The sequence below is a fragment of the Notolabrus celidotus genome, chromosome 4 (assembly GCF_009762535.1).
Source record: "Notolabrus celidotus isolate fNotCel1 chromosome 4, fNotCel1.pri, whole genome shotgun sequence".
In the NCBI taxonomy this organism is placed as follows: domain Eukaryota; kingdom Metazoa; phylum Chordata; class Actinopteri; order Labriformes; family Labridae; genus Notolabrus; species Notolabrus celidotus.
Genome location: NC_048275.1, coordinates 26,470,151 through 26,484,201, shown reverse-complemented (window position 1 = coordinate 26,484,201; position 14,051 = coordinate 26,470,151). Strand labels below are relative to the sequence as shown.

Sequence of the window (14,051 nt, the reverse complement as noted above, 5' to 3'; positions counted from 1 at the left end):
TTTAGAACCCATCCCTTTTTTTTAGATATTCAGGTTTTGAGTTTTGACTGACAGATGGATGCAGTGCAGCTGTCTGCCAGGAGGCTTCAGGCCCACATCAGCTCCACTTCTTTTCCTTGCCTAGCTTTAGTGCAAGTTGGGAGGAGTCAGCATTTTAGCTATGTGGACTGCATCTCTGAGCTTCTAAACGCCTCTTCAGAAACCAACAGGTGGCATCACTGACACTACATTCATATTTAATATAGTTCACGATGGTGTCTGAAACCCAGAATGAAAACATGAAATAACATGTAATACTGAAAAATAAAGCAGACTCATTCTTTATTTTTTAAATAAAACGATCATCCTAAAGGGATAGTTTTTTTTAATTTTTTGTGTGAGGTTGTAAGAAGTACTAGTCAATAGTAAGTGTGTTGTATATACACACACATAGGCCTATTTATATTTCTTGAGGTGAGTTTTACCTGAACCAGCTTTCTTTCACATTTTTCATACAACAAACTATTTAAAATGTATATATAATAGATATATGACTATCCTTTAATGTACCAAAATTATATTAAGTTTAAAAGTAGCAATGAGCTGATAAAATGTAACTGCTTTATACTTGACAATTATACAATTATTTTTTCCTTTAAATTCTTGTTTGTTATAATTCCCAATTAGCAACATGAATTACCATTTTAAACAAAATAGAATAAATTATCCAGAAAATAATGTTGGGAAAATAAATAGAAGGAAAAAGAGATAATCATACAGAATGATAAAGAACATTTACATAAAAAAAATTACATTTATTCAAATGAAAAACTTAGTAATGTAACTAATGCCGTATTAAGATACATGAACAGAAAATACATTTTAATTTAAAAAGTAAACATAAAGGTCAATTAACAGAATGGGAAATAAAGAGGAAGATTTAGACAACTTGAAAGTTACAAGACATTTTACTAACCAATGAACACCTGCATAATTGATTCGTAGTGTTTTATAAATAGACCTTGTAACTTGCAAATTATTTTTTGTTATATTTACAGTCATGCAAAATAAGGTTTACAGCTTACTGTAGTGACTGAATATTTTTGAAGATGTATTACAAAGGTATTGTGGAACAGTGGTATATACAAATGTATCTTCTGTATGAACGACTCTGTTTCTTGACTACATATCCGTATTTCCAATAAATGTAACTATCTTGCTTAGGTTCTAGATAAATTAAATACCACGTGTTTTATAATATGACCATAGTTATATTATAACTGTTGACACATTCATGAGCTGCATCAAGTATTTCATGTGTTTTCTGATGTACTGGCGCCCTCTAGTGCGGAAAACTCGCTAACACTTTCGATTTGTCAGAACTACGACTCCCATCATGCAGCTCACCTGACTGTACTTCCGCATTGACACGACTACTGTTTATGAATGGTAGTACTGCAGCTGTAGTAATGGACGGTACAGGTGTGAAGGCTGTACTGTTTGACCTGGACAACACGCTGATAGAAACGAGCCGTGCAGGTGCAGAGGCGATACGACAGGTGAGACTGATGGGGGTTTATCTTTATGTAGAATTAAGAGTTACCTCCAGCCAGACAGAGGTGTTCAATGGACCTGTAAAGGTGCTGGGGACTCGTGTGACTTACCTGGAACGACATTTAATTTAGTGTAAATATTTAAGGATTCGTGGTCACATGTGTACAAATATTGAGTTTGTTATGATTAAAAAGAACTAAAACTCTGGCTCAGGCTCATTCACGCTGAATATATTTCAAGCTTCCGGGTTTACTTCCGCATGTGGTTCCGTCCGTGTTGCCAGATCTGCTTGGAGAAACAAGCAACAAGAGGAGTCAGTTGCAGGGACAGAGGGATAGAAGAGTCATATCCTACGGTGGCCCTGATATGCAAATCAGAAAACACTACAGCAATTCAGAAGACACAACAGCAAATCAGAAAACACTACAACATTAACCAATTGACATGAACCAATTGACATTAACCGTTCTGATTTGCCATAGTGTTTTCTGATTTGCCGTAGTGTTTTCTGATTTGCCGTTGTGTTTTCTGATTTGCTGTAGTGTTTTCTGATTTGCTGTAGTGTTTTCTGATTTGCCGTTGTGTTTCTGATTTGCTGAAGTGTTTTCTGATTTGCTGTTGTGTTTTCTGATTTGCCGTTGTGTTTTCTGATTTGCTGAAGTGTTTTCTGATTTGCTGTAGTGTTTTCTGATTTGCTGTTGTGTTTTCTGATTTGCCGTTGTGTTTTCTGATTTGCTGTAGTGTTTTCTGATTTGCTGTAGTGTTTTCTGATTTGCTGTAGTGTTTTCTGATTTGCTGTTGTGTTTTCTGATTTGCTGTTGTGTTTTCTGATTTGCTGAAGTGTTTTCTGATTTGCTGTAGTGTTTTCTGATTTGCCGTTGTGTTTTCTGATTTGCCGTAGTGTTTTCTGATTTGCTGTTGTGTTTCTGATTTGCTGTAGTGTTTTCTGATTTGCTGTAGTGTTTTCTGATTTGCTGTAGTGTTTTCTGATTTGCCGTTGTGTTTCTGATTTGCTGAAGTGTTTTCTGATTTGCTGTTGTGTTTTCTGATTTGCCGTTGTGTTTTCTGATTTGCTGAAGTGTTTTCTGATTTGCTGTAGTGTTTTCTGATTTGCTGTTGTGTTTTCTGATTTGCCGTTGTGTTTTCTGATTTGCTGAAGTGTTTTCTGATTTGCTGTAGTGTTTTCTGATTTGCTGTTGTGTTTTCTGATTTGCCGTTGTGTTTTCTGATTTGCTGAAGTGTTTTCTGATTTGCTGTAGTGTTTTCTGATTTGCTGTAGTGTTTTCTGATTTGCCGTTGTGTTTCTGATTTGCTGAAGTGTTTTCTGATTTGCTGTTGTGTTTTCTGATTTGCCGTTGTGTTTTCTGATTTGCTGAAGTGTTTTCTGATTTGCTGTAGTGTTTTCTGATTTGCTGTTGTGTTTTCTGATTTGCCGTTGTGTTTTCTGATTTGCTGAAGTGTTTTCTGATTTGCTGTAGTGTTTTCTGATTTGCTGTTGTGTTTTCTGATTTGCCGTTGTGTTTTCTGATTTGCTGAAGTGTTTTCTGATTTGCTGTAGTGTTTTCTGATTTGCCGTTGTGTTTTCTGATTTGCCGTTGTGTTTTCTGATTTGCTGAAGTGTTTTCTGATTTGCTGTAGTGTTTTCTGATTTGCTGTAGTGTTTTCTGATTTGCTGTTGTGTTTTCTGATTTGCCGTTGTGTTTCTGATTTGCTGAAGTGTTTTCTGATTTGCTGTAGTGTTTTCTGATTTGCTGAAGTGTTTTCTGATTTGCCGTAGTGTTTTCTGATTTGCCGTTGTGTTTTCTGATTTGTCGTAGTGTTTTCTGATTTGCCGTTGTGTTTTCTGATTGCCCCTGTTTTCTGATTTGCTGTAGTGTTTTCTGAATTGCCATTGTGATTTGCACTTCAGGGCCACTGTAATTTCCTGGCCTAAAGCTATGTAAAGTAGGAATGCACCGAGATACCAGCGAAGTGTCTGTATCAGCTGATGTGTCTATAATGATTTTATAATCTTTAATGCAGATTTTTAGGTCCCTGGACCAAAGCAATTTTTTTTACAGTAACAATGGATTAAGAAAACACAAAAACACCAGTATCAGAGTTGGTGCTCAGCTAATTTAAAAAAAAATCTTAGTAACATCAGAATCGTCAACGACTCTGATTTTCTCTGTCAGTGTAACTAGCTTTACTGAAGTAAAACAAAACATATCACAAACTTATAACTTTGGTGCGAAAAATGTAAGAAAAATCTAATGGAAGGAAAAGATTACACAAAGTATTTAAAGAAACTAAACACTTGCAAAGACACAATGATAGACACATGTGCTCACGTTTCTATATCAGAGATCAAGATTAATGTTCACCAATACTGAACTGCAACCATAAACACAACTGCAAAAAATGTTTACTGAGGTAATCCTGCAACCACTGGAGGCCTCCCCTGCTGGCCATAAGAAAGAATACAGTTTCATGACTCATTCTCCCGAGTTGCTTTTGTACTTTGAAGCTAAGATGCTACGTCCACTTGTAATACACAGTCTTTTTATTTATCTTATAAAGTCCACATTAGTCTCAGGCACTTCATGATCTGACAGAGGGGCAGCACTTAGCTCTCACACTCTCACCAGTAACACACCTGAAAGTCTGAATCTGTGAGGTTGAAGATATGGATTGGGTTGAAGCTGCCCTGCATCTTAAATTGGAATCGTCAAAGGCTGACCTCTTGTGGTTTTATTGCTGAACTACGGGTTGTAATTTAATAATGTTCCCTGTTTGACCTTTTCCAGACCAGTGAGTTGTTGAAGAGCACGTTGTCCCTCGATGACTCGACAATCAGCATCATTTCTGACAAGTTCAAACAGAAGCTGTTCCAGGAGAGTTTCGAGCCATTAGCTGGCAGGTCCATCGATGAGGTCCGAGTGGGTCACTGGGAGGAGAGCATCCAGGAGGCTGTGGGCAGCTGTTCGTCCCCGTCTCTGGCAGCTCAGTGTTACAACCTGTGGAAGAACAGCCGCCTGCAGGCTCTCCATCTGTCCCCTGAAATCTGCGACCTCCTGAGACAGCTGCGGCGCAGGTACAAGCTGCTGCTGCTGACCAACGGGGAAACTCAGACCCAGAGAGAGAAGGTGGAGGCAGTCGGCTGTGAGGAGTTTTTTGATGCCATCGTGATTGGTGGAGAGCATGTGGAGCAGAAACCATACGTCTCCATCTTCACTCTTTGTTTCAACATGCTGGAGGTGAAGGCCAAGGACTGCATCATGGTGGGAGACTCTCTGGATACGGACATTCAGGGGGGGGTTAACTCTGGAGTCAGGGCTACAGTTTGGATCAGCAGAGCAGGAGGAGCTGTCCCTGATGGTTCAGTCAGGCCGGACTACACCATCCCTACAGTACTGGACCTCCCTGTTATTCTGGATCAGCTGAACTGAGGACGCAGAGTGACCGGAACACTAAGTATAATAAAGACGTCTGTGACTATGAGAGGGATTATTTAATTATGACTATATGGGAGGTGGATATGATGATCACTTACAGCTTTCAATAATGCTGCATTTTATTTGTTCCTGTATTCTGTATTTCTGATTTGGGGATTCTACTTTAGTTACTGGTACTGTAAGCTTCTGATACACTGCACTGGAAGAAGGGACTGTCCAATCTGAGATTTTCAAGGCTGATACAAACACTGATTTAAGAAAGAAAAAAAATCACAGATTCTGGCCAACAGTAAAATAAAAAGCTAGAAGTGAACTGGACCTTTTGACTTTGAATGTGCTCTGATTTTAACAGATATTTCTTCTCAAAGGTACTGAGTAGGCTTCTCTCCAAACGTATTCACACATGTACAAAACTCCAAATGTTTCATCCCTACTTTACTTTTTCCTACCAGCCTCCTTGTTTCATTTCTACAAGAAGTGGAGGTGGTGATCCAATGTGAACACAGAAAGAAAAAGTCAGGAGCATTCATCACAAGTGAGCGGTGTGGTCAATGATGTGTGTGTCATGCAAACAGTGAGCAACCTCTATTATTTATGTACGTTATTCATGTACGACTTCGACCCTCAGCCACATTTTACTGTCCAATTAAGCAAAGGCCTAAACGGTCATATGTTGAAATAAAAACTAAGATGATATGCTCATCAAAGACACTGTTGAGATGATTCAACTGACTTTTTTCTCCCATACCTTTCAAGCATTTGACATAAACAGAAGTTAAAACAAACTTCACGAGCGCACAATAACGAGCAGCATTCAAACTGTCAGATATTAGGGACTATATTTTTGTCATTCAGCTTTCTAACCAATCATCCAGTTATGATAAATAGCCTTCTTGACTGATTGGGTCAAAGCCGATTGCCAAGGGTTATTAAGTAATTAGAGAGGAGTTATGACATTTTTAGTGTACTGTTTATGATTTTAATATCTTCCTGTTGACAGTCTGACAAAAACATTACTTTCCAATAGCACTGGTCAACAACATGGAGGAGACTTTGAATCAATCTGGAGAGCACAAACCTAAGACGAGAAGAGGAAAGCAGTGCAGAAGCAAGTGGGAGATGTTAAGCAACATAGATGGTGTTCTTAGTTTGTCAACTTTGTGCAGGAAGGCGGAGGGCTTTGCAGAAGTAAAGTCTGTTCAGATCTGTTGGACGGTTCATTGTTTCTCTACAACAGCAGAGTCGATAGTATGGCTGCTTCATGGATGCGAAATTATGTATCTGAAATGCATTCATGCAGCTACATGGAGACGAGAGACATTCAGGCACTCACTGAAAATATGGGATGCCCATTGAGTGCAACTCAGGTATCTCATAGATTCAGGAAAAGACAGCAGATTTTATTTTTTCATATCAAACTTTTCTTGTAATTCTGATATAATGATCTTAGACAGAGGAAAGCTTTTTCTCAAGTGGAAGCAATGCTTCTAAAAATAATACTTTCTTATCCTCTGCCATGCTTTGTAAAGGTTAAATCAAGACGTGAAGGATAGTAAAAAAGATTACTGGAGGACGATGAGAGATGAGGATGATGGAATATAAGTGCATCAAATCTTCATTTTTCTAATGACCAGCAGAGGTCTCGGGTCACTACAGGGATTGTAGGGAGAAGTTTTACTGAATAGAAGTCTATGAGAAAATAAGCTTACTTCTCAGTTGATTTATTACCCCATTAAACGTATTCCCAGTGAGTTTACGGACGTATTAACTAGTGTCAAACCTCCTAGCATGATGTTCATGATCATGTTCAATCATGATGTGAATTATGGTCCCATTTAGAGATACAACAGGGTGTGCTTCAGAGCGTGGATACCTTGTACTAACAGACCACATTGACACACACTGGTACCACAGGGTCTGCTCATACACCTCTCTTCTGGGTCTTCCTGGGTCACTACCTCCTCTAGCAGTGGTCACTCCTGGCTCCAAAAAAAAAGGGACGACTGATTCAACCAAAATACAAAAATTTAAGCTTTAAAGTTTCCAAAAATGGGAGACTGACTCATGTACAGAGTCTGCATTGCTTCTCTGCATTGTGCTGCCTGACCCATGGGATGCAAGAAGTGTGGTGGTGTGATTTTGTCTGTTAAACCAAGAGAAGTTTAAGGAATCAAAGGCAACACAGAGATCTTCTTTCTTTTCTAGAAAGAAGGGACTCATATTTTTCAAATCTAAATGTAACTAGGGGCACAGTGTGAAAGCATTGGATTAATTCTTGGCTTTGAATACCATATAAATGTTTCTTTTCACATAATCACACATGAAATATAATTCCCCTCCTGTGGTCTGTTTTCATAGTGAACAGTCCTTTGCAGTTTGACCGTTATCTGACTTCTGCATCACTCAGGCTGCCGTTAATCATGGCACACATGATGCCTTCAGGTGCTGTGACTAATCACCCCTGTCCTCAATATAAATGTCATGATTTCTTTTAATCCTGTTACCCTCATGATCTGACATCAGCTTCCTGTCACCTGAGTCACTGTTAGAATTAAGAAGTAAAATGAGGACACATAATGAAGCTATTTTTAGCACATCGTCGCTGCTCCAACATCACGCTACATTTTCATCAGATCTATTTTTAACAGATCATTGTTGTTACCTGCAACCCTTTGGAGGGATGGAAAATAATACTGACTTTGTCCAGCAGGTGGCGTCATCAGAGAGCAAACAGTAACATTCATTGTGTTTCTGTTTCTCTGTTTCCAGCTGCTCAAAAGGCCAAAAGGCCTGCAGACCTCTGAAACAACAAACGTCCTCTCTCAACCTCCAACACAAAGACAAACCAGACAAAGAAAACAGGGTAACACTGAACGATCAGAACTTCAGTTTGGTCAGATACAAAGAAATCTGAGGAAAAATATCTCTTTATGTATTCATGCACAATGCTAAGAAGGATCAGGACGCTGGAATTTGTTGAGCTGTCGGTCCTGCTGTCCCAGTTTTTGCAGCTGCCTCACGCTGGATTGTTTTTGTGCTGGACAGTGTGTGTGTGTGTGTGTGTGTGTGTGTGTGTGTGTGCGTGTGTGCGTGTGTGCGTGTGTGCGTGTGTGCATGTGTGCATGTGTGCATGTGCGTGTGTGCGTGAGTGTGGTTGCTGTTTTCAGCCTGCAGGGCAGTTTAAGAGTTCAGAGAAGACAGCGAGGTACCCTCTGTAGACACACAACAACACACTGCTGCAGGTGGACGACATGTTTTGATGTCAGAAGGATTCTGAAACATTTTCGTAGCTTGAGTAAGAACAAAGAAGTTACTTTTGAATGCAAAGAGGTTTGAATGAAATCACAATCCTGGATCCTTTAGACATTCTTAGAATCTTTTTTTTATTACCTGGCTCTTTTAAATACTTGACTCTGATTGGTCAATAGGCTACTCCATAGCAATGGAGCTGATCCCATGCATCAAATCGATAGAAAATCATCGGTGTCGACCTGCCCCCCATCCAGGACTTGTACCGGTCCCGGGCCAGGAAACGGGCAGGGAGCATTACCGCTGACCCCTCACACCCTGGACACAAATTCTTCAAACTCCTCCCCTCCGGCAGGCGCTACAGATCACTGTGCGCCAAAACAACCCGCCATAAGAACAGTTTCTTCCCCCAGGCTGTCACTCTGATGAACACTAAACCATAACAGTGTCATACCTGTCAGATAAATACTCTCTGTAAATATACATGTAGATATACAATGCAACAATTCTCAAGCAGAATTCCATATTTCTATTTTTTGTATTATTTAACTTCTATTTTATAATGTAAAACTACCTCTGCAACTCACCACTGCACTTTATCATATTATTTTAGCCTGTACATATTAGTCAAGCTATTTGTTGTTTCTTTGTATTTATAGCTAAGGTTATTGTTATTATATTTTCATTTTATTTTTTATTGTAGTTCTTATTCTTATTCCTATTCTTATGCCTTGTACAAAGAGAGCACAGTTTACCAAAGTCAAATTCCTTGTGTGTTCAAGCATACTTGGCGAATAAAGCTGATTCTGATTCTGATTCTGAATCAACGTGCAGGAAGACATCCTGCATGATACACCTCTGCTTGTTGACACTGTGGCAAAAACAACAGATGTTAGAGGCAAACACAGCATAGCACACGTCACAGACTTTGACTCAGGCTAATCTTTCATGTCTACCCTGATTAAAATGTTAAACTAACCTACAAGTGGGCTGTCGTTATGGAAGTGCTACCAGCTATAAATGTTTTCATTATGAGAGTAAGATTTGTGGGGCACAAGAAGAGTCGCAACAATGTGACTGTGTAAAAGTTAACCTGAGTACTACAGAGACTCACACTCCTCATTATTTCCCATTTAATAATTGCCCTCTCCCTTTCTTCTCCAGCTCTGTACATAAATAGATGAAACAACGAACACATAACTCAGCTGTGGACTCACCATCACCCCCTGTCTGTCCTGTCTCCTCCCTGCGTGCTTGACTCAGGTGACTGTGTGTATTTCCATCAGCAGCATCCTCTGTCAGTGGGCCTGTGTGTTTGTGCAGCTGCATTCAGGCTTTTAAAAAAACAAGGAGAAGCAAACAGCTCTGAGGAAAAGTGATCAGACCAATCCCTCTATTTTTGGTGCTGGAACTGTTTTTGAGATTCCTACAAAAAGACAGCGTGAGAAATACTAGTTTAGAGTTTGTTTACCTGCAGATCTGAAGTCCTTGGATTCACTTAAGTCCAGCTTAATGTGACTGCTGGACACATTTCAGATTGAGATATGATCTGCTAAAGGCCAGACGGGAACTTAAAAAACAATCCAGACATTTATGTCTTCTTAAGAGTATGCTGAATATAGAAATTCAAAGTTGCATGGTGGTGCAGGTGTGTAGACTGTGAGCCCAGGCCTTCAAACTGAGAGAGCTCCTGCTGTCACGAGTGGGACTTGGTAACAACAGTACTTCAGGACCTTCCTTGATTAGAGGACACCAGTGGCTCACATATAGCTGAAGTTTGCATCGCTCACCATCCAGAGTTTCTTGTCGTTGTTGTTTTACACACTTTCTTGAATTTTCAGAAGTTAAATCAGAGAAGCAGAAAAGCCAACGAGAAGTGAGTCTTCAAAGCTTATAGCACAATGACACAATCCATGGTCAACACAACATGTTCACCTTGTCAAAATACACTGTGTTACCTGTTGAAGGTGAAGACTGAGCTAGAATAACAAACTCTACAGCCAGCACTGTGTGTGCCAGACAGTCTCAGGCATTTGGTTCTTAAAGTTTGTTGAAATGAGATGCAAAAATATTAACATTCAAAAAATGCCTGTGTCCTGAGCAAAAGTCAAGGTGAGTTGTTCATCATAGACCATTAGCTAATCAAAGTGCTGCAGGCGGAGGAACTTGTATATGTTACCTTTGGGAACAGTACAAAACCAAGTGGCATTCTGGCATCAAAGTGACACATTTCTCAGAGAATCTTAAAATGAGATAAATGACGTGGTAGAGTTGACCCCATCTGCAGCAGTTGATAGGCTAGCTTCTGTGTCAGTTTTTCCACAAAGGGGTCGAGCTGACAGGTGTCTCCTGTGGGTAACAGACTTACTCTTGACAACTACCTCATACAACCACACTTCAAAATATAATTTTTTAAAAAGAGCTGTCCCTTTAAGATCCAATGCAATATCTGTGTAAAACAATAATACTACAAAAAACAACAAACTGATAGCAGGTGTTGTAAAACTGCAAGGTAAGACTGCTGGTTTTATCAATGGAGTGCGGTTGCTTGGATGAGACTGATGTAACACCTGTTTCTGGTTTCTTAAAAAAGGTCTCTCTTTGCAGGAGTGCTTTCTGTAATGTTGTCAGACTCTTAGGAAAACAACCTGCGCCTGTCTTGAATAACATTCAGCTCCAGAGAGACCTCAGTTTGACTCCTGGTTTATGACCACTGGATGGCAGTATATCACCTTAGAGGAGTTCATGCACTGTCCGCAATCAACTTTGCCCCAAATCCTGTCACCTCTGCTCCAACTGAAAGCCGGGTGATGTGGAAGAATGAGAAATTAAAACATTTACTGTGTTTCTTTTTCTAATCTTACACGTTAGAGGATCCCAAGCAGAGGATCAAACACCTCCTCAAGTTTGACACTGGTGTGTGTGCTAACCAGGCTCTTCTTGTTAAACTCACCCACAGGGGTATTAATAGCCCTGCCTGCCCACAGTGCTCACACAGAGCGGGGCAGAAGAGGGGGTGTAGAGTGGGCATTTTTCTTTTAGGGTGGATGGTAGTAGGTGGGTAGGTGGGTGGAGAATACCCCAGCTGTTCCCTCTTCTCCTCGACAGCGGATGCCGAGAATGGCTGAGGATCTGTGGATCTGGGTCAGGAAGGGAAGGAGGGAGGAGGGAGGGGGGGTTCAGTTACAGCCTGGTTGAATTATGGTTTCCAAGAGGTGATCAGATTCAAATACGTCAAAGCAAACGTGAAGAATACACTCGAGGAAAGAGAGGCCATGTCCATGAAAGGCCACAGACTGAGCAGGGATGAAGTTGAATCAGTGAATTCTTGGTCAGGTGTGATGGAGCGTAGGAAGAATCCTCGGTCAGAGCAGGTGACAGAGGTGCAGCTCCTTATCCTTCCAACACTCACACACAGGAAACTGACAAACTCACGTCCCTACAGAAACCTCCAGGGCTCACTGAAGTTTAACATCCCGTCTCTTTCTTTCATTCTTTCTTTCCTCTGTTTTTCCTCTTCCTTTTACTCTGACATTTTCTTTTTTTACTTTTTCTTTCATTTTCTTTCTTCCATTTTTCTTATCCCACTTTTTGCCTATCTTCTTTTACTCCTATCACTTCCCATCATTTTTCTCTTGCATTATTTCTTTTTTCCCTTTTTCATTCCTTTTTTGACTTTCTACTTTCCTCCTTTCATCTTTTTCTGTCAATCTTCCCTCTTTTTCCTTCATACTTTTATTCCTTCATTTATCCTTTTCTTTCTTCCTTGCTTTTTTCCTTGCCTCTTCTTTCTTTCCCTTTGTTCTTCATCCCTTCTTTTTTTATATAAATCATTGCGCCATTTTCCTTTCTTCATTTTTCTTCCCTCTTTGCTCATTTATTTTTTCTTCTCATGTTTTTACTTTTATTTCCTTCTACTCGTCTTTTAACTATCTTCACTGTCTGTTTTCATCCTCCCTCTTTCCTAACTCAAACTCCTTTTATCTTTCTTTCTTGTCCTTTTTTTATTTCAATTTTTTCCATTAATCTTCACTCTATCTATTTTCCCATCTTTTCAAAGTATTTAATTTCTTCTAGTCATAATTGTTAATTACCTTGCGTCTCTTTCTCCCCTTCATGTTTTTTTTAATCATTGTTTGTCTCTTTGAACCTTCTTTCTTTTTCCTTTCATTTTTTCATCATATATATTTCTTGACTTCTTTTTGTCTTTCTCTCATCTGTCTAATTTTTGCTCTCTCTTTCAGGTCTTTCTTCTTTCATTGTTCCTGATTATTTCCAACTTTCTCCCTGATTTCTTCAGGTTTATCTATTTTATAATATTTCATGCTACCTATTTTTTCTTTTTTTTTTCCTCCCTAATTTTCTGTCTTAATTTTTACTTTCACTCTCCCTCTAATTTTTTCCTGAAAATGTTCCATCCTTTCCTCTTTCCACTGTACTTTCTCAAACTCCACCCTGCCATGTCTTTTTTTCATTCCTCCTCCCTTCTTTCCTTCTAGCAGTTGTGGGTCTATATTTCCTGGTGGACAGGCGTCTGGAGCGTTGCCTGTATATAAATATGGGCAGCAGTCAGGAGTCCTCCGGCCGCTTCCTGTCCAGTTGCATCAGAGCTGACAGGTTTCTGGATTGCATCAGACAAGTGTTTCAGCTTTCAGTGGCGGAGCGTCATCATAACCTTTAATGTAAGACCAGTGTGTTAACAGGGATTAATGGCGGGCTCCGCTTACACAGCACCAACCTTGGCCAAAGATGTCTGAGCAGAACTGGCCTGAGACCGCAGCGTGGATGACAGATGACGTCCATCATCATCTTCCTTGTCTACTTTTCCTCTTCAGGATTTATGCTGATGCGTTTGAAGAGAAGCAGGTTTGAGCTCAGGAGATGAATTTCTAAATCAATACCTGGAGAGAGGAGTACAGAGTTTAAACTTGGATTACTGATCGCTTCACGATGTTGAATGAATTAAAAGAAGTCTCAAAATAAGAAAGCTGCTAAAATGAATCACCAAACCTTGCTTTGAAGATCTCCATGTTTCTCAAGACATTGAAACACTTTGCATGAATCAGCTTTTCTAAAAACTTTTGCAAGAAATTCAAGTGCCTTAATCTTTGCAAGGGGAGCAGAGTTGTGACATGAAGTTGTCTTTTTGCTGAAACGTGTTAATGATTTGGACCTCTTCATTAGAAAAGCTGAAATCTTTGGACAGAGGCCAGCATGCACCACATCCAGTTAGGGATCGATTTGATGTGAATTTTAACAGAGAAAAGGTCTAAATACATGTTTCAAATGTCTCTTCCCTCCTCTATGAAAACCAGACTTTTTGCAAATGCAGATATTGTGCTTTAAAGCTGCAGTGAGGAACTTTTGGTTTGTGTCAACTTTGGCGCCCCCTGTAGGAAAACATGTACATTGTATTACTCTGCAGTTCTTTTTCTGTGCACACCAAGGAAGTCTTTTCTGACAAAAATTCTCATACTGCTTTCTTTAAAAAGTTACATGTTACTAATTTTAGATATCTACTGCTGGAATTGTAAATAGGCTGTTTCTTCAGAGTGACATCAGTCATCTGGTCTGACACTAGCGGTTTCAGGCATTGAAAATTAAGATGCAGAAATCATCAGTGTTGTTGCTGGTCTTGTCTGCTTGTGTAGCTCATAAAGAGACATCAGCTTTAATTTCCGTCTGTTTCACAGCCACCGAAAAACTCTGTGGAAGGCTGGCCTGCTAAACAAGATCTCTTTCTTTAGTTTAAAGTTTGTTTGTTTGTTTGTTCGAGGTTTCCACATGACTCAAATGCACATTGAGCTGCAGCCAACTTTGAGGTGAGCTACGAGA

The 14,051-nt window shown here is 39.7% G+C and overlaps 1 protein-coding gene across 1 annotated transcript; it reads left to right on the top strand.

Annotated features, from left to right (window-relative positions):
* Positions 1–1,382: 1,382 nt before the first annotated feature.
* Positions 1,383–5,290, top strand: nanp (N-acetylneuraminic acid phosphatase). The gene is made up of 2 exons (XM_034682761.1): positions 1,383–1,538; positions 4,320–5,290. The coding sequence occupies exons 1-2, from the start codon at positions 1,422–1,424 to the stop codon at positions 4,959–4,961; spliced, it is 759 nt and encodes a 252-aa protein (XP_034538652.1). The 5' UTR covers positions 1,383–1,421; the 3' UTR covers positions 4,962–5,290.
* Positions 5,291–14,051: the final 8,761 nt, after the last annotated feature.

Bases quoted from the DNA above. Each gene is read 5' to 3' on its own strand.
- nanp (XM_034682761.1), top strand. From the start codon at position 1,422: ATGAATGGTAGTACTGCAGCTGTAGTAATGGACGGTACAGGTGTGAAG. The intron at 1,539-4,319 runs GTGAGACTGATG...GACCTTTTCCAG, and splicing joins GTGCAGAGGCGATACGACAG to ACCAGTGAGTTGTTGAAGAG.